Source organism: Mustela nivalis (assembly GCF_964662115.1).
Source record: "Mustela nivalis genome assembly, chromosome: 2".
Classification (NCBI taxonomy): domain Eukaryota; kingdom Metazoa; phylum Chordata; class Mammalia; order Carnivora; family Mustelidae; genus Mustela; species Mustela nivalis.
In genome coordinates this window covers 41,479,981-41,507,932 of record NC_139021.1, presented here as the reverse complement: position 1 = coordinate 41,507,932, position 27,952 = coordinate 41,479,981, and the positions used below count along the sequence as shown (strand labels likewise).

General features: G+C 36.8%; 2 protein-coding genes across 8 annotated transcripts in view; one reads left to right on the top strand and one right to left on the bottom strand.

The window, feature by feature from the left end:
- CIBAR1 (CBY1 interacting BAR domain containing 1) overlaps window positions 1-15,939 on the top strand; it is a 27,649-nt gene extending 11,710 nt beyond the window's left edge. Inside the window, 3 exon segments of the mRNA XM_082722889.1 lie at window positions 7,072-7,185; window positions 12,911-13,030; window positions 14,889-15,939. Of these exon segments, the coding sequence (XP_082579015.1) occupies window positions 7,072-7,185; window positions 12,911-13,030; window positions 14,889-14,978 (324 nt within the window). The 3' untranslated portion in view covers window positions 14,979-15,939.
- On the bottom strand, window positions 6,397-27,952 carry RBM12B (RNA binding motif protein 12B). 7 transcript variants are annotated; one of them, XR_014309479.1, is made up of 5 exons: window positions 27,790-27,952; window positions 23,931-24,050; window positions 23,794-23,841; window positions 8,409-10,362; window positions 6,397-6,950 (listed from the first exon to the last, which is right to left on the bottom strand). XR_014309479.1 is itself a non-coding variant. In XM_082722881.1 (4 exons), the coding sequence occupies exon 4, from the start codon at window positions 23,192-23,194 to the stop codon at window positions 20,165-20,167; it is 3,030 nt and encodes a 1,009-aa protein (XP_082579007.1). In that variant the 5' UTR covers window positions 23,195-23,222; window positions 23,794-23,841; window positions 23,931-24,050; window positions 27,790-27,952; the 3' UTR covers window positions 19,543-20,164. The 7 variants fall into 7 exon arrangements, 4 of the variants coding, with proteins under 4 accessions (XP_082579007.1, XP_082579008.1, XP_082579009.1 ...); XR_014309480.1 differs by having other exon boundaries at window positions 6,397-9,255; window positions 10,255-10,362; XR_014309478.1 differs by having other exon boundaries at window positions 6,397-10,362.

Below are 27,952 nucleotides of genomic sequence, written 5' to 3'. Positions count from 1 at the left end.
TTTGCTGTTCTGGATCTGTTGTAATTCTGTATGAATTGCTTGTCAGTTTCTATAAAGAAGTCAGGTGGGATGCTGGTACAGATGGCATCAACTCTGTACATCAGTTTGGGGAGTATTACCATCTTAAAATTTTTCCAATCCATGAACATGGAATATTTTTCCATTTATTTAAATAGTCCTTAATGTATTTTCAACCATGTTTGTAGTTTTCAGAGTGTAAGTTGTGCTTCTTAAACTTTTTCTTAAGTATTTTAGAATTCTCGATGCTATTGTAAACGGTGTTTATTTAATTTCATTTCTGGAAATGTTCATTGCAAATGTACCCAGAAAGAATTTATTTTTGCACACTGACCTTATATCCTGCAACCTTCCAGAACTCACTTATGAGCATTGATAATTTTTTATTGGATTCCTTAGGATTTTCTACATATAAGATGTCATCTGTCACAACCTACACTTTATTTTTTTTTTAAAGATTTTATTTATTTATCTGACAGATCAGAAGTAGGCAGAGAGGCAGGCAGAGAGAGGAGGAAGCAGGCTCCCCGCTGAGCAGAGAGCCCGATGTGGGGCTCGATCCCAGGACCCCCGGGATCATGACCCGAGACGAAAGCAGAGGCCCTAACCCACTGAGCCACCCAGGCACCCCACAACCTACACTTTAAATGCAGACTCCCGTGATCTAGCAAACTTCCAGAAATGGTTTCCAGAAGTCAACATTAAACTCTGTTACGGTTCTAAATCTCCATTTTATACATCTTCCCTCCTTAGTATCAAATTGTTTCTTTTCCAAGTCAGGCCTCATTTGAGATCTTTTATGATGAAGAGGGATGCACAAATCCCATACCAGAAGCTTCAAAGACAAGTCAAAAAGAGTTAGATTACTGCCTGCCTTTGTTGTTGTTAGTATGTGTCACATTTCTATTTACAAGAAAAATTCTTAGAAAAGTAAAAATCATGGATGCCACTCGTAATTTTGAGAGAAACAGAACATTCTTATTCTTACCTGTAATCAGGGTACTGCTTCAGATTGGAACAGACCTTCTGGCTCCTTCCTTAACCTCTCTGGGGGTAGAAATGAGTGAGTATGTTCAGGGTGGGTTTAATTTATAACTCCATCTGAATTTTGGTAGTGTTAATTGGCAGGGTAGCACAATTTTTAGATACTTTTCATAGGAACCTTGCAAAATATTTGTCTGAGAAAAGTTATGGAACTTACTACACACAATGTGAATGAAAAATCAGTGCCTGGGGTGCCTAAGTGGCTTCCTCAGTTAAGCAGTTAAAAATCCCCACTCTTGATTTTGGCTCAGGTCATGATCCCAAGGTCATGAGATGGAGCCCCACAGTGGGCTCCATGCTGGGCATACAGCCTCCTTAAAATTCTCTCTCCCTCTCTGCCCCTCCCCCTGCTCATTCCTCCTCCTGTCTTTCAAGGAAAAAAAAAATCACAATCCTTTTGTTTCCCATGTAATTGGAAAATGAATCTCAAGGGAATTTCAGACCTATAGAAACGATCTTGACCAGGGTTCATGCCTACAACAGAGAGGGACAGGAATGCAGTATGTGGCAAAGTAGCTGACATGAGCGAGAAACATCTAAATTTAATTTTTAAAAGCTTTATTTTTCTTACAACTGAATATAAAGTCACCATAAATTTTTTATAGAAGTATTGAGAAAAATGCAATAATCCTACCAGTCAGAAATAATCAGTTAGCATTCTGGTTTATAGCATTCCAACTTTTGTTTTCTATGCATATATACACAAGAGATAAAAACCAGTTTTCTTAGATATCGACTATGTCACATATTCTACACATTTTATGTGGATAAACACTGATTCCTCAAACATCCTTTTAAAATTTAATATATATCATGGACATATTTGCTAAGAAACAGATGCATATCATTCTTTTTGGTATCTTCATAGTATTTTGTTATAGATATATTATTGTATCTAACCATTCCTTATTGGTGGATATCTAGGTTACTTTTGCAATTATAAATCTCATTGTACCATTAAACATTGGCCTTTTTTTGATCCAGTTATTCTCTTGAGATAATTATCAGAGTAACACTTCTGACTCAAAGAGCATACATCTTTTAAATTTTGATACTTTCTGTCCACAAAGCTTTAAATTTCTGTCCACAAAATTTTAACTAGCATTTCTATAAAACCTTGAATGAGCAGCTTAGTATACCAATGAAATGTAGCAGTATTTTTAATAATAACTAATCCGACAGGTGAAAGAATCAGTGTCATCTTAATTTATAGTTACTACTATTAAGACAAAATTATTTTCATATAATGACACGTTTATTTCTTCTTTAGTAAATTGCCCACACTTGCCCTTAGCTTGTATTTTTATTAAATATTGGTAGTTTTCTTATGAATTTATAAAAAGTCTTTATATTGAGAAAATTAAACTCTTAAAGAGAAGCTATGTTGGAAAAGTATTTTCTCATTTTGTTGTTTACGATGTTTTTTTGCTTTAAAGTTTCATTTTTGTAGCCAGATCTGTTGGTCTTCTCCCTTTTGATTTCTGGCTTAGTGTCATGCTTACAAAGGTTGTTTTTATCCTTAAGATTATATAAATGCTTGTGTTTTCTTCAAGTATTTGTGATATCTAATAATTTTTAAATATTTAAGCATTTTATTTGGTAGCTGTGTTTTGCATATGGTTATGAAGTATATATCTAATTTCATTCTTTTCAAGTAGATAAAACTTACTCTTGACATCATTTATTGAATAGCCTCTAATCTGGAGAATCATTACTTCCCCTTTATTTGCCAAAATGTTAGTAAGACCTTTAATGACTTTTTTGCTAAAAGTCTTGCTTGCTAATTAAATCAGTTGGAGGCTTTAGTATTAGGAAAAAAACATTTTCTAACCTAGCAAGTGTACTTCTTGAGTAATAAAAATAGCTACTTGCTTTAAGCACATACTATATTAGGTTATCTCATTTAGTCTTTAACTCCAAAATCTATGAGGTTGGTACTGTTGTTATCCCCATTGTACAGATGAAAAAGACTAAAGAAAAGAATAGATAAATTGCTTAATATTATATAGCCCTTATGTTTGCATGATTGGAACCCAGATTTATCTTAATCCAGAGCCCATAGTCTTTACTCCTATACTCTCCTGTTTTACAGAACATTTGTCAACAGGTAAGAATTTCACATCAGCTCTCCCCCTACCCCCACCAATGAAAATTGAGTATGTGCCCAAATTGCCTTCAAGTCACACAAAATAAAATTGAAGGGACGCCTGGGTGGCTCAGTCGCTTAAGCAGCTGCCTTCGACTCCCGTCATGACCCTAGGGTCCTGGGATGGAGTCCCACGTCGGGCTCCTTGCTCAACAGGGAGCCTGCTTCTCCCTCTGCCTCTGCCTGCTTGTACTCTCTCTCTCTGACAAATAAATAAAATCTAAAAAATAAATAAATAGGGCACCTGGGTGGCTCAGTGGGTTAAGCCGCTGCCTTCGGCTCAGGTCAGGATCTCAGGGTCCTGGGATCGAGTCCTGCATCGGGCTCTCTGCTCAGCAAGGAGCCTGCTTCCTCCTCTCTCTCTGCCTGCCTCCCTGCCCACTTGTGATCTCTGCCTGTCAAATAAATAAATAAAATCTTTAAAAATAAATAAATAAATAGATAAAATTGAAAAGGGGAAAAAATGATTAATGCTTCTGTCCCTGATCATACTGACCCATTCCAAGTAAGATTACATGAGATCACTGAAAGTTAGCTATATTTATTTGAGGAAAATTATTTCTAAATATAATGGTTCTTAGAAAGTTCCACCACCCTTTTGGTCATTCACTGAAAATATTTTATTTCAAAAACATGCTTTTTAAATTCTTTCTTACTACATTAGTTGTCATCTAACTTTTACTGTTCCTTGCTGTTACTCTCCTTCTGCCTATTTTCAGATATTTTGTGAAATTCTAACTAGAAAGAGTATGATTGGCATTACTCTCTTCTGACTATACTTGAGGATTTAACTTTCCTCTGTGATAATCTTTAGGCTTCATGACTCCTGAGTCAAAAGTTCCAAGTCTGGATACCAGATTACTGTACTATTGATTTCCCATTACTGTTTCTGACAAAAATAAACAGTATAAACAACCAGTAGGGCCATTCTCCTCTTATTTAGGTGTTATAATACAGGTTTTGTCAAATAAAAGTTTGGGTGCCTGGGTGACTCAGTTGTTTAGCATCTGCCTTTGGCTAAGATCACGATCCCAGGGTCCTGGTATCCAGGCCCCACATCAGGCTCCCTGCTCAGCAGGAAGCCTACTTCTCCCTCTCGCACTCCCCCTGCTTGTGTTCCCTCTCTTGCTGTGTCTCTCTCTATAATAAATACATAAATAAATAAATCTTAAAGAACAAAAAGTTCAAACCATAGAGGATTAAACCAAAATATCACAAAACTGGAGAATGATTCCTCCCACCTTCCACATAATAAATAATACCCATTTATAAAGATAATTTGTAAAGTAATTATTGTTAATTGAAACTAAATTTTGAGATTGGAAAATGGTAACAGACTAAAAGCTGATCAGTGTCTTAAAATGAGAATGTAGTAGTTTCTCTTATCAGGGATAATGAATAAAGAAAAATAATGTATTGCCAGACATACCTACATATTTTTCAGGGCTTATGAACTAAGGGGACTATAAATCCTATAAAATGCAGTATTAAATAATTGTTAGTTCAGAGATGACACATTCAGAAATTCTGACCATCAGGAATTTAATAACTATGTTCACATATTTGAAAAATATTTTAATATGCTGGCGTATTCTACAAAGTTACCACAGTGGAATAGATTTGAATTAGACCTACTGCAGATTTAGGTATAATAAGGTTGTAAATGTTTGGATTTCATTAGTTACTAAGCAGTATGTCTGTTAAAGATTTAGAATATACATCCGTGAAAATATTTAAAAATAGTAACACCTCACTTGATTAAGCTTAAATCCCTTATTTGAGGCTATTCTATTTCTCAGATACTTTTATAGCATAAGATAAATACCTTCTCTTCTCTCTCCACATAAGTAAACAGATGGTCTGTAAATATCCAAGAAAAATTAAAACATAGTTGACTATGTAACATTATAAAATCTGCTTCTCCACCTCTCCATACTTACCTGAAACAAGTTTAAGGGTTTATTGTATAATTCTAAGCGTAACTAAATGAAAAAGGTTTCTGTTCCAGTCTTGAATAAAAATAAAGTCCAACCGGGGCACCTGGGTGGTTCAGTGGGTTAACGCCTCTGCCTTCCTCTCGGGTCATGATCCCAGGGTCCTGAGATCGATTGAGCCCCGCATCAGGCTCCCTGCTCAGCGGGGAGCCTGCTTCCTCCCCTCTCTCTACCTGCCTCTCTGCCTACTTGTGATCTATATCAAATAAATAAATAAATAAATAAAATGAAGAGGTCTTAAAAAAATAGTCAAACTACGTATTTTTTATATAGTTCTTTATTGACTAAATGTAGAAAATCTCTAAATTTAAGATTCAGAAGGGAAGATGCAAGGTTGTGCTTGATTGTTCCATTACCTAAAATGAGCCGCAGACCAAGAACCAAGTAGGAGTCTTCAGTGTTTTGGCTTATCATTGACTATTCCACCGTTTTCCCTCTAGGAGTTTCCACACTCCTAAAGGGCACTTGATTCCTTTCTAGCTAGGCAGCTTTCTTAGGAAGACAGACAACTAAGTAAGTCTCAGTCCTAATCAAAAGCCAGTTCACCTCGAAGGTATCTCCTGGGTATCTGGAGATTCTTAGGCATAATGCTGTTTATTAGTTGCCATTACAGTATACCACAATCCTCTGTGACCTATAGGAATTGACAGTAAAGGTCACTGTTGAGTCATAATTGTGTCTCACTTCTTGTCTTCCCAGAGCCCAATCTTTGTAGACCAGAAGGGACACTTTTCAACTGTTTATATTTACAATGTTTACATTGAGTAGTGATCAGAAGCCTATCAGTACTCCCTAAAATAATTCTTTTAATCCTTAAGAAAGAATGGGGATAGGGGTGGGGGAAATTAAAGAACACTAAAGGATATCTGTGACACTGTCTTCCAAAGTGCAGGACCATTTCTATTATTTGACCCTTGTCTTCTATAACCCGTCTCTTCTCTCTTGCCCCTTTAAGGACAATGCTTGAGTACTCATTTTTTACCTCGTCCACTTCTTTAGGTGTTATAATACAGTTATTATTTTGATAAGGGACAAGTTAACAAAATGGAAAAGATCGTATTTTATTGAAAACTTGTCTGGTTTGTATCCTTTCCTTACCTACCGATGATCTCACCCCTGCTTAGATCAACATGTACATCTTCATTCATTCTCCTGGTGCATCATCTTCCTTGTCATAAGTTGTTATCAAGCTTAGAGGGTTTACATGCAGTTTATTTATGAAAGAAACGATTGATTCCAGCAAAAATAGCACAGTACAATAAGTACGAACTGTAACCACTGAAGAATCAGACCCAAGTTTCAACATTCTAGCTGTGAGCAACACTAGACAAGTCATGTTGTAAACTAGAAGGCTATGCAAATGCATGATACTATCATCAGTGGTAACAATATATTTACCAAGTAATTCCTTTGTGGTTATAGAGTACAAGAACACATAGAAATATGATGGGATAAAATTCCTGTCTAAAAAACATTCTATTGTTTAAACATCAGTTGGAATTAGAAAATACCAGGTTTAGAACTGACCTGCTTTATCTAATACTTATAGACAAATGATAACAGTACATAATGGTATATACATTTCAGTCAGATCTTTTTATCACAAATGTCAATTACAAGGTATACAAAAAAATAATAAGTGGGAAGTAAATGGTGAGATAGGAAGTATTTTGTATAATTTCAAGGCTGTGCTGTAAAAGGTCTTTGCAACTGTTTTTATTCCTGTTCTCTTTTGTACTTCATTCGCCCTGTGGAAAGAGATACCTCTGTATTTCATAAAATGCCAAGACTGCAGTAAGGAATAAATTGACTGATTTTACAAATTGATGATTGTTTAAACTCAAAATCTTTGGTTTTTTTTTTTTTTAGACTATATTTTCAGAATTTATCACTATTGAAATGTTATTTCATGGCAAAGCTTTAGAGGTCTACACTGCTGCCTACCAAAACATACAAAAGATTGATGAAGAAGAAGATCTGGAGGTAGGACTATGTCTATCCAAGTTCAGTTCTTCTATTAAGAGGGAATTATTTAAAAGAAAGCATTAGGTTGTGTGGATAAAAATACCTTAAATTTGAACTACAGTGGTTTATATTACTGTGTGCAGTCCCAAAGCTAAACTTCTATGATTTTCTAAGTATGCTTTAACTTTTCAAATTAACCATGGTCAAGTTCCAAGAGTTGATTTATTAATAGCTAGTTAATAAGGCCATTATGTGAAACAATGTATCATTTTTGACTGGTGATGTCACTTAAGTATACTAATCATGACACTGATTTGTGCTAACATTTGAGTGCTTATGCTATGCAGAATACCCAAAGCTTCACATGCATTTTCTCATTCACTCCTCACACAATCCTATAAGGTAGATGCTGTTATTATTCTCATTTTACAACTATCAGAACAGGTTTAGAGGCTTTAAGTAACAACTTGACCATAGCTGCTTAGCTATAAATAGTAGAATCAGGATTCTGACCAGTTTTGTGTGATTAAATCAGTATGCTATGAAATAAATGTAGATTTATACTAAAACTTGCTTCATACTGAGAGTTCAGTACAAATCCAGTTGACCAGCTAATGTCAGAACAGCTAAATATCTAAACCTGGCTTCAGCAAGCACATCTGAAAAGTAAATATCTTACCCTCCCACATTCTAAAAGGGAAGAAAAAAGAAAAGTATTTTTGCTAAAACAGATAAAATATTGGAGACATACTTCATCCATATTTTATCTCTGTAGTAGAAGTGGAAAAGGCCAGGTAGTTTCAAGATAAAACCGGAATTCTATATTAATAAGTGACAGAATTTGGGAGTGTCTGCCATTTGACAATTGTGAAGATTCCCCAAGTTGTTTATTTATTAACTGTCCATTATAAAGCAATCACCTGGGCCTTCTCACTACTCCACTGGTTCCAGGAAACTAAAACAGACTACAGCTTGACTAAAATGAAGAAAGGCACATTTTTAAATATGTGTATAAATGTTTTCCAGTGCCAACATCTCATCTCCCAGTTTGTTATCAGTTATGCATATATGATATTTCTGTTTATCAATAGATGGTTTCCTAAGTGTCCATTCTTTCCAAATACTAAAGCTAAGGTTTCTTAATTTTCACTCCTTTCATGTACTGTGTTTTTTAAAAAAAATAGACCGAGCTTCTCTCATTTGTAAAATAATAAAATAGAAAATCTTTACACAGTGATTACTTGGACAGCTACTGATCTGTGCATTTTAATTATATTTTATTTCTCCCATCAACTTTGATAGAAGTACTTATTGTCCTCATATCCATGGAAGAGAAAAGTGAGGCAGAACGAGGTTAAGAAACTTCCCAGATGGTCCCATAACTAATAAGTAATAGAGCTAGGACCAAACCCGGAAGTCTGACTACTAACACTGTTTGTATTTCCCTTTCTGCCCTGTGCAGAGTGTGCTTCTTGGTGAGTGATGTGCACCATTCCCTACAAGAAACAACACTGCACTAAATGGCAGGTGCAGAACTGATCCCCCACTTTTCCTCTTCACAAGTATTTTCATTCTCCTTTTTCTAATGCCCTTGACGTGCCACTTGTTAACGGTCACTAAAGTTCCTTCATTTCCTTTAGACCCCAAGATCTTCCTTCTCATTCCAGAGGTCCTAGCTAGGTTTTTTTGTCACACCATTTCTCTTACTAATATTAATCAGCTAGCTAGGGAGCTCGAGAGAGGAGATTCAAGAAAACCTAAGGATCTCAGGGCTGTGTGGTAGATATATTTTCAACAAAGTATCAAAGTCCCCACTTCATAGTGAGGCAATATTGAGTAAGTTTTTCATACTTCAGCTTCCTTATCCCTAAAATGGAGATAAAGTATTTGCCTCATTAAATGTTCATTGAACAACTATTTATTGAGCACCTGCTATATGGCAGGCAGCATTCTAAGTTCTGAGGATTTAGCACTATAAGTTAGAAATGATCTGATCTGTCAGAGCAAAAACTTAAAAATCTACCTTGGAGTTCACACATTAAAAAACATACAGGCACACCTCGAGAGAGATTGCAGCAGTCCAGACCTCTGCAACAAAAGGAGTATCACAACAAAGCAAGTCAGATGAATTTTCCAGTTTTCCAGTGCTTAAAAAAGTTATATTTATACTATACTAAAATATGTTTTTTAAGTTCTTAATTTTAATTCCAGTATAGTTAATATATGGTATTGTATACTATAGTCTCTTAAGTATAGATCTTAAGCATTAGATCTTTCAAAAAGTATACAAACCATTAAATGTTTTATGGCTAAAAAATGCTAACCATCATCTAAGCTTTCGGTGAGTCATAATCACTGTTCACAGGTCACCGTAACATACATAGTAGTAGTGAAAAAGGTTAAACTATTACAATAATTATCAAAATGTGATACAGAGATACGAGGTGAGCAAATGCTGCTGGGAAAATGGCACTGACAGACTTGATTGAAGCAGGGTTGCCACAAACCTTCAGTTTGTAAAAAACAGAGTACCTGAACTACAGTAAAGTGAAATGCAATAAAACAAGGTATGCCTGTGCTGTGTAACTATTTAAGTTTTATATTATGACCAGTCTCATAAAAAATATACTATATTTTAAGCATATATGATAGAGGATTCTAAATAGTGTAGAGAAATCAAAGAATGATTTCTCAATGAGAAGTTTGAGAGATGTGTTAAGAGAACCCCTGGCAACACCGTTCAGGCAAAGGATACAGAGAGCTACACAAAGATCCTGAGGCATAACAGACTATAAGCAGAAAATGTATTGTGGCTATCGAGACTGGCATGGAGAAGAGAGGAGTTAAGTCTAGGGACAGCTGTGGGACCAGGGGAAGTAAAATGATACCAAACAAGTACCAAGGAGAAAAGTATCCTTTAAATAAACGTTTCTTGGAAATAAGTAGAGAAAATATCTGAAGAGGAACAGAGAAAGAACTTGCTATTTTTCTTAGGTAGTCCATGCTTTACAAGAACTGCTGAGACTTATTCTGGTAGCAGCTAATTTTTTGCAGTTGGGCATCTAGTTATATTACAAACCATCTTACCTTATTTGTTCTTCACATAAAAAAGCATTGTTGGGCTCATTTCCCCTTCAAAAGATCACCTCTGTGCAATCACTTCAGAACATCTTGAGACTTACTCCTAGAAGAGATCTTGGACCATATTGGGAAATGCATTATTGCCAATAAATATTCCTGTAAATCCATTGTTTTGCACTGAGATTAATTTTCATTATTTACCTGGTTTGAACTTTAGTCTCGTGAATGTATACTGTCTTCCATTTCCCACTTTGAACCTCATCTTTGCTAGGGCAGTTAATAAAGGAATGTTTTTCTAACAAAAATATATCCTTTCCAAATACTAGTTGATTAATGAGTCACCTAGTTTTTATATCATACTTGGGTGCCAGTGTTCATATCTGGCACCAAAACGTTATTCAGTCCTCAGTAACATGTAAATAATCTAACTAGCATGGCTGAAGTGCCCTAAAACACAAGTCTCACCTGTGGAGCTAGGTTTCATCCGATTTCTTTGGTGTCTTGCACTGCTCTAAGGTTTAAAGAAATGTGCAGAGACATCCGTTAGTTTGAGGTTTTCCCCCCCAAAACATGAGGATTAAGGTCATGTTAACATCATTCACTTATCATGTTACTGTTTTAAGCTGGGAGGAGTTGAAAAATCAGGGGAACTTAAAACTAGTAGGAGAGATAGATATGTAATTACAGAACAATGAAATGAAAGCGGTGTTGAAAGTATGAACAACAGGAGCTAGAGAATAGGAGAAATAGACTCGCTAGAGGAGAGGAGAAACTGGAAGATGGTATTTGACTTGGCTCTTGAATGGTGAGTTTCTGGGCTGAGAAGTTCTGGGCTGAGAAATCAGCATTGCAAAGGCAGAGTAGAATATGTTCTACATGTAAGTTCATAGGCTAGAAGTGAAGAGTAATAAGTAGGTTAAGTGGTCTTAAGCCTTGGATATCACCTAAAGAATTTGGATCCTGGGTAGTCAGGAGCCCAGAAGGTTTTTTAATAATAGATTTTGGTCCTCAGTAAGATAATTCTAAGTAAGCTACAAAGAAAGATGTGTAAAGTCAATAAATTAAAATAGAAGTACCTCAGATGAGAAATTGAGGGACAATGTCCAGGGTTTAGTTTGCTTTACTAAATGTATGGTAACATCTTTCATTGTAAAGGTTAATGTAGAACTACACTGTCCAGCACAGTAGCCACTAGGCATATGTGGCTAAAGTTAAACATTCAGTTCCTCATTCACATGAACTACATTTCAAGGGCTTAGTAACCCCATGTAGCCATTTTGGATGGCACAAAATAGTAAGCATTTCCATCACCTCCAAAAGTGCTACTAGACGGTATTGGTCTGTGAGAACAGAAGGTAGTTGGGCACAGAAGTATGGCTACCAGGAGAAAGCCTATAGAGAATTCATTGAAAGGTGGGTATTAAACACTAAATAGATAAGATCTTTCAGAGAAAGGTGTAAAAAGAAAAAAAAATGGCCTAATATTTAAGGTATAAGCAGTAGAAAAGGAGATGTGAAGAAATAGGGCAGCTACCACATGAAGAGTTTAGAGATGGCATGCATGGAAAAGAAGTTTCATAACCAGTAAAGATCAAGATGTCCTTGGTGATTTTTTCAAGAGCCATCTCAGTGGAAGGTGAAAGCCTACTTATATGTTTTTGACAAATAAAGATGAAGTAGAGTATTAAAAAAGACTATCTTGAGCTTGTTTGCTGGGGGAAAGAACTTGTGGAGAAAGCAAGTGTTTTTGGTTTCAAGTTTTGCATACAGGAGCTATGCACTGTGAAAGAATCAGAATGACATTTGCTTAAAAGGGGTGGGAGGAGGGAAGGGTGAAGAGTTGAAAAAGGGAGTGAAGTTGAAGAAATTCACATATGGTAACCGTACCTATTTGTATGTTAGAGAAATGGGAGAAGACAAAGGTATAGACAGGCTTAAGAGAGTGGTATTTGGAACTGCTGCTTTAAGGAAAAAAACTGACAAAAGTATTCCAGTTTCTAGTGAAATTGGAATGCATAAATTATACTGGCTCCAACTTAGGTGATGTACTAGCAGAATACTGCAGTGAAGTTAAATTGGTAAGAGTTGAGATAGGCAGAAGACAAAGAATCAAAGGTATGACTGAATTGAAGCCTCAGTACTGGCAAGAATCCTCTGAGGGTAGCAACTTACACAGTACCTCAGCAAAAGCTCTCATGTGATGGTTTTTAAGACCCATTGTCACTTTACTTGGCTCAAATAAACTTTTTAGCTTTCATCTTTACAACTGAAAATATTGTTTTTGTTTTGGGGTATCTGGGTGACTCAGTCAAGTGTCTGACTCTTGATTTTGGCTCGGGTCATGATCTTGGGGTCATGAAATGGAGCCCTGAGAAACCAGCTTCTTGCTGGGCATGAAACCTGCATGGGATCCTCTCTCTCCCTCTGCCCCTCCCTTGCTTGTGCATGTACTCTCTCTCAAGTAAATAAATGTTTTAAAATATACATTTTTTTGTATTTAATTTTTTAAATTAACAGTAATAGAAATTTTGTCCTGGGAGGTGGAAGTGGGTGGGTGGATGTGGTTGCTTTAAAAAAAAAAAAAACTAAGAGGAACTTAATGTGGCTTTCTGGACTCCCAGTGTTTTGTATCTGTTATAATGTTGCTTTATCATCCCAACAGGTTTTCCGAAATTCTGTGTATCCACCAGATTATTCATCCCGTTTAGATATCGTAAGAGCAAATTCAAAGTCACCTCTTCAAAGATCACTCTCGGCTAAGTGTATATCTGGAACAGGACAGGTAAGCTAGAAACCATACATAATTTTAAAGGAATTTAAGCAGCTGCCTTTGTTGTTCAGTACTAAAAATGTTTCCCTTAAGTTCTGATTTAATATTTACCCTGATTTAATATTTAATATTTACCCTTATATAAAATGATGGAAGATTGTACTAGGTGCAGCTGTCTTCTTCTTTTGTATACTACAGCACATAATACTCTCCAAAACAGAATATTTGAGAGCAGAGGTGGAGAGGACAGGAGAATGCTAATCTAGATTTGTTCTGCAGTATAATATGAAGAGCCAGATTCTGAAGTCAAACTGCTTAGGGTTTAAAAATTCCACTATCATGACTTACTAAAAATTATTCCTAAAAAAGATCTTTTTGCTGAACATTATCTTAGATACAGAAGCACATATCTTTAGGTAAGAGACAGTTTTCTCGTTTCTTCCACATCAGGAAAGCCTGAGTTACCTGAGATCTAAAACGGGGAGGGCTGAACAACCTTGCTTTCTAAGAAGCTGTAGAAAAAATGGGCCATATGGTCTATGTCCCTAGTAAGGGCAGCCATAAACAATACGTTAACAAGTCGGCGGCTGTTATAGTAAGACTTCATTTACATAAACAGGAAGGAAACTGGGGCGTAACGCTTGTCAACTTCTATACCCTTTTTCATATCCAGTATTCAGAATTAAAATAGAGCAAAATACTTTCAAAATTTAACTTTTTGGTAAACGTGACCCAGTACCTTCTATTTTCATTTGGTTCTCCTCTACACATTTATTTACTGCTTTATATGTATACCTCTCTCCCAGAACCAACTTACATTTTTATTATTCCAGCGTAAAGTTTCTTACATGTTGAGTTCCATATACCTAGTATCATAGTACATACAAAGTTTGTTTCTATTTCCAGGTACTAATGTTACCAAAATGAGCTAACATCTGTGTAGTACTTTAAAAGTACATCATTCTAGGGTTTCTTGACCTCCCACTATTGACTCTGAGCCAGATAGTTTGGCAGGGGAATGGGGAGTAATGTCCTGTGCATTCTAAACATGTTCAGCTGCATCACTAGCCTCTACCCACAAGATACCAGTAACATACACAAACACACCCCCCTAGATGTGACAGCAGTGACTCCAGACATTACCAGATGACCCTCAGAAAGGTCTGAAGCAAGACGACCCAAGTGGCAATGATCAGGACTTAAAGCCAAGTAGTGAATTCAGATTCTCAACTTATTCCATTTAAATCACAGTATTAAATTTTAGTATTTCAGCTAGCTGAAATACTCCTGAAAGTTTTTTCCTATACCTTTGATGATTCTCACTGAAATGCCGGTTTACAAAAACCTTGTGACCCAGGAATTACTTAACCTAAAATATATTTGACATAATATCCTGAATCTGTACCCTTTCTCTGAAGTATTTTATGTTATTGAAGTGCTGGTATCCAACTGAAATGGAATGGTTAATTTCCTGTTTTTGCTCAAACATAACATGAAAAATGAATGAAGAAACTCTGTGACTGTTTTCAGCTTTAGAATACAGTAATTTAGGGGCACCTGGGTGGCTCAGTGGGTTAAGCCTCTGCCTTTGTTTCAGGTTATGATCTCAGGGTCCTGGGATCGAGCCCCTGCATTAGGCTATCTGCTAGGCACTCCCCATCCCCTGCCTGCCTCTCTGCCTACTTGTGATCTCTGTCAAATAAATAAAATCTTAAAAAAAAAAAGAGTAATTCATAGGAAAGCTTCATTACTAAAAATTAACTTCCTGAAATATGTTCTATGTGCCCTTCTCTGTAGGGGCATATTAAAAATATGAGCATGTGAAAATATTTTAAGTTAATATATTTTTTAATGTGTTAACTTCTAACAGGTATCCACCTGTCGACTAAGAAAGGATCAACAGGCAGAAGATGATGATGAAGAGGATGAAGACTTAGATGTCACAGAAGAAGAAAATTAATTTTCTTAAGTAAACTCCACCTTTCAGTTTTCATCTTAAATGACTTGGAATCCAGAATTAATACAATGTAAAACTTTATACTGACTTCATACATGATAAACCTCAAAATGAAATCCCACTGGAAATGAAAATTAAAGGAAATTTGTGCTGACAAAAACTGAAGGTTTTAAAAAATATTACACACCAGTCATTTCAACATCCTATCCAACAGTATGTGATTTTTATAGGTTCCATTTTTTAAAAAATTATGTATTTCAAAAGTATTTCATATTGCTACACTATACGTAGTTGACGTTGCAATATAACTAGGTGACAAAAAAACAAGAGATCTAACAATTTGACTTGTTTCTTTTGCTTTCATTGCCAGAAAAGGGTCTTTAGTCATTCTGATTAAATACAAATTCTATTCCATAAAGCCTTAATAAAAAGGACAAGGGTCTTTTTCCTTTCCTCTTTTTCACTTTTACTATAACCTTAAGTTTCATTGTTTGATAATTTACTTTTCAACAAGAGTGTTATTACTTCTGATTAAAGGTAATGGGCACTAGGATATCAGTGTCTTAAATTTTAGGTGAAAATTTAGCATAAATTTTAGATTGACAAAGAAAGCTACGTTCAGCCTGATTCAGGTTTCAGAATGAAAATGCTATCATACTACAGAATTATACACAAAACTGCAACTTTTGGAAAGCTGTAATTTGGTAGAATGTTGCTAAGAAAACATCATGGAAAATCATTAAACCAAGCCACCATCTAATTAATGAAAGAGGATAGAGTTACTTTTATTCCTGAAAACAATTTAATCAGAGCCTCTCAGTATGCCCATTTGTTTCTTTGGACGGGGACTGCACTTTTGATATTTCATGGATATTAGGCATATAAAAATAATGAAATTTTTAAATCATTTGGGATAACACAAAAAACAATTATTCATAAGAGACAAATAAAGACTTTACAGAAAGCTTTTTGACTTTGTTATTCATGGTTCTGTTCTTAACAAAACATTGCTTCCTGAGAATAGTCCTAAGTGATAAAATTACTTTAGTACTTTTTAAACAAAATATTCAAAATGTTTTAAAACCTAAATGAATTAAGACACTCAAGCTATTTCATTTTTATTTTTTTGGTATGAACTGTGGTGTTGTAGCTGGGAGGAATAAAAAAGTTACAGTATTTCTTTGTAATAGCAACTCCTGTCTCTTGAGCATTAGTTGCCCTATCTATAAAGTTAAAATAGTGCCTGATACATAAAGCAGTCAGCAAATAGTTCTGATATAATATGAATTCTCTGCCTACTTCAAAGAAATATTCTAGGGCACCTGGGTGGCTCAGTCAGTTAAGCGTCTGCCTGTGGCTCAGGTCACGATCCCAGAGTTCTGGGATCCAAGTCCTGCATCAGACTCCTTGCTTGGTGGGGAGTCTGCTTCTCCCTTTCCCTCTGCTCTTCCTCCCCGCTCGTGCTAATAAACAAAATCTCAAAAAAAAAAAAAAAAAGACAAAAGGGTTACTATACATAATACTTCCAGCAATGTAAAATTAAGTTTCTTATAGATCAGATTTAGGTTGGCAAACTTTTTCTTAAAGGGCTGAAGTATTTGTGTGCTGAGAAAACACAATCAACGCTATTACGTAGGTAATTACGTAACCACCTTTATACCCTAGGTGGATAGGGTGGATGTCTTTTATGATAATCACCTGTGACCAACAAAAAAAAATAAGCCCCTAAAAAGGAAGTAAGCCATTGAAGGTGTTATCAATGAGATGTTAAAAAAAGATCCAAGTTCCCTGGTTATCTTTCTATAGAAGAGGCAACCCTGTTGGGACACCTCTCACTCTTGAGAGCTTTTTCTGTATCTTCACTTTAATAAACTTCTATTGCTTTACTCTCACACACACACACACACACACAAATGTAACCACCTTTAAAAACGTAAAACCTCTTTCAGCTTCCTTGTTAAAAAAAAAAAACAGGTAACCTAACCAGTTACTTTTGGGGTAAATGGCCCATAAAGGCCTCCATTTCTTCTCTCCAAAATAATTATTAGGGTTATTGAGAATAAATGATAGTTAATTCATAACTATAGATCATAAATATGTAGTATCTAATGCAGCTCAGTAATAACTAACATTTAATACAAAGATGGAGGTAATGGGGTCACTAAATAGGTGATACCAAGAGCCACTCCTCTATAGTATTCTCAGTAAGTGATAAAAGTGTACTCCCAATGTAATGATTAACTACCTGTTTGTTTATGGGATTATTTTTACTTTCTAGACATAAACTGTATTTTCCAGATACCTTCTGACAAAAACGTCTGGCTTTAAGATAATTAAAATGCCGCTGGATATTTAGCTGGAAAACCAGTATGGTCTTAGTGTACCTGATATATCTGGGAGTAGGAAAGAGGAGGCAAAACCGGCTGATATTTGAACTATGCCAGAGTCAGGGGTACTGACCTCTGTGCAGTTGAAATCCACATAACTTTTGATTCCCCCCAAACTTAATAGCCTACTCTTGATCAAAGGCCTTACCAGTAACAGTTAATCAATGTGTATTTTGTGTATTATATATTGTATTCTTACAATAAAGTCAGCTAGAGAAAACAAAGTATCATTAAAATCATAGGAAATACCTAGTGTTACACTGTATCGAAAAAATTCTACGTTTAAGTGGTATTTGCAGTTCAAACCCAGGTTGTTCAAGTTAAACTGTAAAAATGGGTGTGTAAGAACTTAGCACAGTATTCTCTTCTATGTGTTTGAAATTGGTGGTGTGCTTGGTAAACTGGCTCTCCAACATGGAAAATGCCCTGATTTATTGCATTTGCCAACTTCCGTGGCATCAGAACTCCTACCATGGCCAATTTAAGTCACTAATATACCACCACTGAAAGCAGAGTTGGGAAAAGATATGCAAAAATGGTTCCCAACCAGTAGAAGCCAGTTTTCTGTAATTAACTTTTAATTTTTAAAAGTTATGAACTAAATGATTATGGGGTAATGTTAACTGTTCCTATCAATTCATTTATTTTACAATCAAAATACAAAGCTTGTGTTTACTTCTGTTGACCTTTTATTTACTACCAGCCCATATTATGGGGTATTTCACTGTTAGGCTTCATCTTAGTTCTTACTGATATTTATTTGAGAAGTATTTTAAAGTCTTCCACACATTCCCCAAAAAGACTGACTGATTCATCTATATAATCTGAGCATTATAATTTCTTCCTATTTTGATGTTTAGTTTATCATTCTAGCTATTTATAAATTTACTAGTTTAAAGACCCATACTGATGTAATTTTACCAGTTTATTCATTCTACTAGAAGTTACATTCACTAGAATTAAACACACAGAAACTTGAGTTGGTTTCTCTTAGACTTCTTAAATCACTGAAGATTCATCCAAAATGGTAGTAAATAGCTAAGTGCTGACAAAGTATTCTACATCTGCTATATCCTATTATTAAGTGACTAAACTACCATGTGTAAATTCAAATTTTATTCTTACTTGCTCAGGAAGTAAGAATAAATAGGAAACCTCTGGATCACAGAACTGAGAAAAATTAACCTGATTTTATGTAAACTAAAAGGCCAAAAGCCAAATCATATTTGATAAACAATTTTTAATTAGAAGTCAATATCTAATGTTACTATCCAAGAGAAGCCCTGGATACATAAAAACTTTTAAAGTTAGTTTGTCTTTTATGAACAATGAGCATACTAATTTTGCTTTTAATGCTATTTTTAAAGCAGCAATGTATAAAGAAAATACTGATTTACTCTTCAAAATATCTTCAGCATGATCTTACTAAAATTAGAAGTACCACTTAAAGTTAGTAGGCAAAAGTGTTAAGAGCATGAACTGGAGTCAGTGGTCTGGGTTGAAATTAGCTCCATGATTTACTAGCTATGACTTTAGGCAAGTTACTTAACCTCTAAACTTCATTATCTCACTTGTTGAAATAGATATAATAGTCCATACTTCCTAGGGAATATTTAAACTGAGATTATGCATGTAAAGCACTTTCACTGCCTACCATACAGTAAATACCTAATAAATGTTAGCCATTAATATTATTATGGGCTATTAAAAAAAGCCAAATCCAGTGTTTATAATATAAACGCCCACACTAAATATCGAAGAAGTCAAAATTCAGTCTCATAAATGTCTGATTATATTTAGTTATTGAGTCTTTGGATTCAAAGTCTTGTAATTTAAAAATGAGAACCTAATAAAAACTACCAAAAAAAAAAAAAAAAACCTACTAAAGGACTAAATTCTAAATTCTTCCTAAAAACAAACTATATCCATTTATCAAGATTCTTCCTCGCAGAAGCCTGAATGTCCTTTATAGCTACAGTTACTTTTTGTCTTCTAAGTATTTTGAGTAAAACTTAGCAGTTTGGTTGATGAAATGTAGAGGAAACCACAGATATACAGATAGCTCTCTATGCTATTATTATAGGATGTTTGGTCCGTTCTATTATAAATACTAAGGTAGCTGTTGAGAACTTCACAGAAGCAGCTGTAATTTTTTTTTATATGAATACAAGTAAAGTTAATTAGTGGTCTATACATTTGCAATTTTTTATTTTTATAAAACTTTGCAAAGTTATGAACATGAAAACTTCAAGAATCTCCTAAACTTTTTACATAAGTAAACTTCAAATTCACAGTCTGTCTATTTTCAACTATTTATAATTAAAGGGAGGCTAACACAGTAATATCTTGGACAAAGAAGAGGGCATTAATTCTGCAGGCAAATTAGCAGTAAAAATGCTAAACCTGAACAATCAGTCACTGACCATTTCCTTATACAGTATAAGATGTAGACTACAGACGGGAAACGAAAAGTGAATATAAAATGTATCTTCCCCAAATACAGCTCTACTATACAAGTTTTGAGGTTTACCCATGACATCAACAAAAATTAATGCACTTGTAATTTTCTCCCCCACTGTCCAAAAAAAAAAAAGCCATATATAATTGTAAATGAGAAAGAGTGGCAGTTTGCAAGCAAAAGAAAACCAGATTCACATTCTAATATTTACATTTGTTCTACTCACAAGTCAAACTAAAATGTTCCTTTTCATTAGATCATTAAAAATAAACACTTAAAAAAAAACAAATGCATTTTACTGCATCAATACTGTGGGGAAGTAACTCTGAATTTAGAAATGCTCTCTAGAGCAAAATTAACTTAACTTTGCGAGGGCCAACTGGCCTATCATTTAGATCTTTAATAGCAGCCATAGCTTCATTATAGTTTATCATAGCAACAATGGCTTCCCCTGTAGGTAATCCTTGCTCATTATACTGTATTGAAACTGAATCAGGTATGATTCTATAACCATGGAAAAAGTCTAGAATTTCATTAACATTAGCTTTAAATGGAAGATTCATTATCTTGATAGGTGTTACTCTACCTGAACTACAATTTAATTTTGGATCAGGCATAAATCTCCCCTCAGGAAAACTTCCCATACTGCGCTTTCCAAAATCAAACTTGCCACCTTCTGGGCGACCAAAATTCACTAAAGGGCGATGACTTCTAAAGTCATCAGGTGGGTTCCTAAACTCCTCACCAGGAGGTCTAAAACTGTCAGGAAGTCTAGGGTCCTCCTCTGGAGGTTCCCTGAGGTCTTCCTCTGGGAGCCGCCTGAAGTCCTCATCAGAAGGGCATCTAAAATCTTCCTCCTGGGGGCTCCTGAAGTCTTCCTCAGGAGGATGCCTAAAGTCTTCATCAGGAGGGCCTCCAAAATCTTCATCCGGTGGGTGCCTGAAATCTTCCTCTCGGGGGCGCCTGAAATGTTCCTGGGGTGGCCTGCGGAAATGCTCCTGGGGCGGCCGGCGGAAGTGCTCCTGGGGCGGCCGGCGGAAGTGCTCCTGGGGTGGCCGGCGGAAATGCTCCGGCGGCGGCCGCCTGAAATGCTCCGGGGGCGGCCGCCTTAGGTGCTCCGGGGGCGGCCGTCTGAAGTGTTCGGGGGGTGGTCGCCTGAAATCCTCCTCGGGAGAACGCCTGAAATCCTCCTCCGGAGAACGCCTGAAATCCTCCTCGGGAGGTCGCCTGAAGTCTTCCCCTGGAAGTCGCCTGAAATCCTCCTCAGGGGGCTGCCTGAAGTCCTCCTCAAGAGGTCGTCTGAAGTCCTCTTCAGGTGGTCGTCTGAAGTCCTCCTCAGGTGGTCGTCTCCATTCCCCTTGAGGAAGCCGCCTGAAGTCCTCCTCAGGAGGCCGCCTCCAATCCTCTTCAGGTGGCCGCCTAAAGTCTCCCTCCGGGGGCCTCCTCCAGTCCTCCTCCGGGGGCCGTCTCCAGTCCTCTTCAGGGGGTCGCCTGAAGTCCTCCTTGGGAGGCCGTCTGAAATCCTCCTCAGGTGGCCGCCTCCAGTCCTCCTCTCTAGGGTACCTGAAGTCCTCCTCCCGAGGGTACCTAAAATCCTCCTCCCAAGGGTGCCTGAAATCCTCAAGAGGCCGCCTGAAGTGTTCCTCCCGAGGGCGCCTAAAGTCTTCTGGGGAGTGCCTGAAGTCCTCTGGGGAATGCCTAAAGTCTTCTGGAAGGCTCCTATCAAGCTGTCGGAAATCCGCCTGGGTTTGCCTGAAATTGTCCAGTTGCCTCAAGTCCTCTTGCTGATGCCTAAAGTTTTCAGATGGGCCAACTGAGTATATTGGTAGATCACTTGAGTCAAATGAATGGGAATGGTCATCTCTATCACATGACTGTGAATGGTCTTGCATTCTCTCAGTGGGCATCAAGGAAAAATTTACACCAAACTCCTGCATTTGTGCCTCAGATATAAGTCTTAACAATACCTCTGTCCCCAAGAATCTCCGCCGGTTTAAACGTTCAGCTTTCATGGCCTGTTCTTCTGTTTTGAATTTCACCAGTGCTTCTCCCAGACCAACTCCTTTGTCGTCATAAAGTAAGTAAATGTCCTCTTCTCCAAGAGAAAAGTCTGCAAAGAACTTTTGCACTTCCACTTTTGTAACATCAAAAGGAAAATTTCTTATATATATACACAGTTTCTGGCCAGGGTAGCCTTCTTGAGGGTATTTTTGTGAAATATGTCCAAGCCTCTCTTTCTCTATTGACACTGGTCTTTTCTTTTCATAACATTCGATGAATTTCAGCATTTGTTTTCTAGAAACAGGATCAATATGAACAGGACGATACTGTAAGACAGTCTTATGTAAACCCAGAGCAGTGTTATAGTCTTTCAGAGTTTTGAACATCACAAAGGCGTATCTTGTTCTTCTTTCATCTTTATATAAAAACCTAATCTGTTCATTAGTCAGATCAGTATCTCTAAAGAAATTTCTTAAATCTCTCTTGTTAATACTTAGGGACAGATTTTTTAAGTGAACATAAAATCCAAGAGGAGAACGAGAACGTGTTCTTCTGGGAGATTTTGAATGAGATCGTTTTCGAAAATGTCGATCATTAATTCCTCTTGGTGGAGAATGTTCTTCAGTTCTCACAGGAATGTCAACCTCCTTAATTACATTACCACCAAACTCAATCCACTGTTGTTCTGAGCCTTGCATTACTTCTATGAATCTTGAACCCATAAAACTTCTATGACATTTAAGACCGCCTGAAGCATCAATACATGAAGCAAATTTTACTATGGCATCACCATTATTTCGGCCATCATGATGTTTCAAGAAAATCACGCCATCCACACACAAACCAGAGAAAAAGACACGTACATCATCTTCATTTACTAAGTAAGGCAAACCTCGCAGAAACAAGTAAGGATTCTCTGCCTTCAATGGCCGTGTCTTTCTTGGCCTTAAATCACCATGTCCTGTACCATTAGTATGAAACCCAGCATCTTGATTAATTGGAGAGCCATATCCAGAATTACTTGCTTCTTCTTTAATAGCCTCAACAAAGTTAGACAAGCTGCCAGCCCCCGACGCCCCAGATCCTGGTCGCTCTCTTCCTATGCGATCAGTTCTTTTCATTTCTATAGTCTTCTGCATTTCTGCCTTACTACTAAGAAAGAGCTCTACAGATGAATCCTTGATAAACCCTCCTGAACGACTTATGGCACGTCTTGCATCTTCATCTGTTGCAAAAATAATAAAAGCCTCCCCAATTTCCCCTCCAATTATATGCACTCCTCCATCAGGAATAGTCAATCCCGTGAAGAAGTGACGAATATCCACAGGCCCCGCAATAAAAGGAAGCCCCAGTAAACGGATGACTACAGCCATGCTGAGCTCAAACCACAGCAATAATGACCTGCAGACAGAAAGGTACACATAATAGCAAGTCTTATTTTTGAAGTACCTTATCCCAGACTAAACTTAATAATTATTTGGTTCCTACCTTCTTCAGCATTTATAAATGAAAACAAGGTACGAGTTCACAAAAAATAAACTATATCTAATTTCTTAAAGAATAAAACCTTCTCCCATCTAAACATACAAATAAACCAACTATTTCAAAGATCTTTCATATCACCTATCCTATACAATATGAGCATCAAAAATATCAACTCTTCTTTGTAAGTCTGCCAAGCACTGCTTCACAACAAGACCAAACTATTTTTCACTTAGAAGCGTATCTTCTACTGAAGCATGAGAGAGAGCTTCGCGGGTTAAAGAATTTTACCAACCAAAATGAGTTTTACATATTTGAAAAGCCATCTATGGTCAGTATATAATTTTTGCTTATGATTATAAACGGTCTACCACTAGTGCATTACTGGCCAGAGGTAAAGTACAGAAACCACGTGTACCTACATGTCCTACTCTACTTTACATTTTTTTGTCAAGCTTCTGTGAAAAGCCTTAAGCTCTGAATATCTTACCTTTTTAAAATTTCTTGGAGACCTGTTAATTCTGTAAAAGCAACTTAACTGTGGAAAGAAAATGAAATATAATTAATCCTCAGACTCTGTAATTGATCTTAAACAACGCCAGATTAGGATATTCACTTCAGAATTACCTATTAAAAGTGAAGCAATAATAGGAACCACAACTATGGGCATTACAAAATGGTCTTCTTTGTTCCAGAGGAAATTAATCATCCTTCAGCAAAAACGAAGTACAAATTCCAAGTAGACATCTGCAAATTATTTTAAAACAAAAAAAATTCTGGAAATTAAACAGCTCCTTGATTGGAAGTAGCAAAAGGAAAAGGATGATAGAAATGTTATACATTTTGATTAGAGTGTTGGTTATATGGGTAAAAACTTATCAAAACTAAAGGAGCACTATTCTTAAGGTCTGTGCATTTCATGGTATATAAATTTTACATCCACTTTTAAAAAAAGGGCAGCTGTTCTACATGTAAAATGACAATTTAAAGTTACCAAAAATTCCCCAAAAGCCTATCACTTCCACTCAGGAAAAGAAAGACCAAACACCTAGCTCATTAAGTCCTACTCTCTTGCAATTTTCCTCCCTTTTAAAATGTAAGACCAAATCAAACTAGTAAGGCAACGATTCAAAATGATACAATAAATGAACAAGACACTAATGTTTTGAATTCAAAAACCAATATTTTAAGCAATATATCCAAACCAATGACTACCCCTTTGGATACAATTTTAAGTTCTACACATACAGCTCACACTTTCAAACATGGAACCAAGTCTCCGGATTCTAATATAATTAAGGCAAATACTAAAATACCCCTAAAATTGGGGCACCTGGATAGCTCAGTAGATTAAGCATTTGACTCTTGGTTTCAGCCCAGGTCATGATCTCAGGGTCATAAGATCAAGCCCCTCATCGAGCTCTATGCTCAGCATGCAGTCAGCTTGCATTCTCTCTCCCTCTGCCTCTCCCCACTGCTCTCTAATAAATAAAATCCTTAAAAAGAAAATAAAATACCTCTAAAACAAACAAACAAAAAAATCTCAGCTACTACTTCTTATCTTAAACTCCTAAAACAATTACTATTAAAATTCACTTTAAGTCAAATAGAGAGTGTTCCCATATAGAATCTTACTATGCTAACAAGTTTATTCCATTTCAAACAGTCCTGCATTGAGAAAATCCAAATGACATATAGAAAATAGAATAAAAGCACATTTATTTAGAATGTTTAGGTATTACCAGTATTAACTGCTGAAAAATTTTAACTTAGTATTTCCTTAAGGAAATTTATATCTAATATTTTCAGAGATATCCAAAGTAACAATATGCAATACAGTCTTAGTAAGTCTTTAAGAGGTGCTAAATAATTATAAATGTTTTTGATGTGCCAATAAATGTTGCTTTAATTCAGTATTTACACTTAAGTATCACTCTTCCACAAAGTGTGGTCCAAAGACATATTCTTTGAAGTCTGTAAGGTTTATTTTCCTTTGAAAATGGCCCAATGATTCAACTTTTTAAACTACAAGCTAAACTAACAAAGATATCAAGAAAATGCTTGGCATATTCTACATCTGAATTACCAATGCCAAATTGGTACTGAAATATTAATGACATTTATTATTAAAATATTTACATGAGGGGCACCTGGTTGGCTCAATCTTTAAGCATCTGCCTTTGGCTCAGGTCATGATCCCAGGGTCCTGGGATCGAGCCTCGCATTGCCCCGCGTCTGGCTCCCTGCTCTGCAGGAAGCATGCCTGTCCCTCTCCCACTCCCCCTGCTTGTGTTCCTTCTCTCCCTGTGTATCTCTCTGTTAAATAAATCTTTTAAAAATATATATTTACATAATACACATGTGGGGGCAGGGGTACATGGGAAATTTATGTATCTTCTGCTCCATACTGCTGTTAACCTAAAAAATTGCTCTAAAAAATGGTCTCTTTAAAAAAATACGTGCACAGTACCAAAAATAAAAAATGAGTACAAGCCTGTTTCCTTCAATAAACCAATATCCACACCAACATTTAAAAAACTATAAATGGCTTCTATAAACTAAAGTTTCAAGATTCCTTCCCATGCAAACTGACTTATCTCCTTTACTTTTATATTTTAGAAAATAAGATACACACCATTTTCTCTCTCCCAAACTTTTTCAAAGATTTAAAAGGGATTTGCCCTGAGAACATAAATATATCTACAAGATACTTAGGGATGTTTGAAGGAATATGTCAAATTCAAAAATTTCAAAATTTCGGGGCGCCTGGGTGGCTCAGTGGTTTGGGCTGCTGCCTTTGGCTCGGGTCATGATCTCAGGGTCCTGGGATCGAGCCCCGCATCGGGCTCCCTGCTCCGCAGGAAGCCTGCTTCCCTCTCTCTCTCTCTCTCTGCCTGCCTCTCTGCCTACTTGTGATCTCCGTCTTTCAAATAAATAAATAAAATCTTAAAAAAAAAATTTTTTTTTCAAAATTTCTTCTTCTCCCTTGCTTACAAACAGTATTTTAAATAGTTCCATGAGTACAAATCTCATGATTCCTATTCAAACAGACAATATAAAGTATTTTTTTCTAATTTGTCACGTATAACTAACACCTAACTTTTCTGCCCTTTGGATGGGAGGGAAACGTACTATTCTCTCTCAACGACACACCTGAGACCACCTATAAGAGACCAGTTCTCAAAATGAGCACTTTTCCTGTGGTTCCATGTTATTTCCTTAAGCAAACTCCTCAGCAATTCCACCCTAAGAACATTACACAAAAATTGAAATACACAAAATACCCAAAGGTCACTGCACTTAAAATTTTTCTACTTATGAAGGCAACACACGTATTCTTTTGACTGTGTTGATTTAAAGACCATGATGTTAGAACTTCTAACCTATGAAAAGATAGAAGTGAGTCCTTAAAAGCTCCTTTAAGGGCAAGTCACTAAAATTTTTAAGTTCATTTTAAATAATCTTGCTGATTTTATCCAGGATTCATCCCACTTGATCACCATTATCCACTAAACAATACAAAATGTGCATCTTCTAATCAAGTCTGAAGTGCACAAGAGACTAAATTTAATAGGTATTATTATCTCAGACCTATCTGATTTTAACTAGTGAATAACAAGTCATTTTCCAGATATGGTGGGGGAAAGAAAATGACTGTTCTTTAAAACCCAAAGTTATGATGAAATCCTAAACACAGGAGTTTCCCCTGCCGAAAATAATCTGGCCCAGTCCGCAATTATTCTTTATGAAGATCTGCCTTTTATCATTTTATAATGTAGATGGTTAAAATAAAAACCAAGGGTATGACGACACAGAACCATAGTCCTTAACGGGAACTGGAAATGAAGACGAATCCACACGGCACAGGATTTCCCATAATATCCATCATCCTCAAATGGGGATCATCCGAAGGCATTGCTTCTATAGCCCAAAGCCTTTGTCCATACTCCCAGGGGTCAGAGCTTCCTTCCTTCGCGCCAGGCCAAAGTTGCTACGTGGGATCCGATGCTGTCGCCAGACCTTCAGCCACAATCAGCCTTCAAATTAACCTGGACCGCCCAACCTCCGTGCCTTTCCGTTACGCCGTCCCAAGGGCAAACACTCCACCCTAACTCGCCACACGGTGTACTGCCCCATACCTAACTCAAACACTTTGGGCCACTCTCATGCCTAACAAGCTGGGCCTTCAGCGCTTTTCTGCCACCACTGACTACGATGACATAGCAAAGAAAAAAAATACCTATGAAATCCTTCGATATCTTCACTCTTAAGAAAACTGGGCAGCGCGCACACAACACCACATGGGGACTGACGGGAGAGTCGGTGTTTAGCAAGGAATGAGGGTGCCCTAACGGCAGAAGCTACGCTAGCTCCTGGCGCGGCTGCGGGCCCCGCCTTTCCCTGTTCTTCCGTCCCCATCGCCAAACCCCTCCCCACCCCCGACGCCCGAAGGGTAACTGCTTCGCACTTGGTAATAAACACACACCACTGCTGCCGAGTCGGACACACAAGGCCGGAGTCGGGGGACACTCTTCGTCGCAGCAGCCTGCCCAGGTGGAGCCCTCAGTGAGCCTAGAAGAAGATGGCGCCCACTCTCCCCTCCGCTCCGGACAAACGGACGTACAGTTTGTCTGCCCATGCGCTCTCCA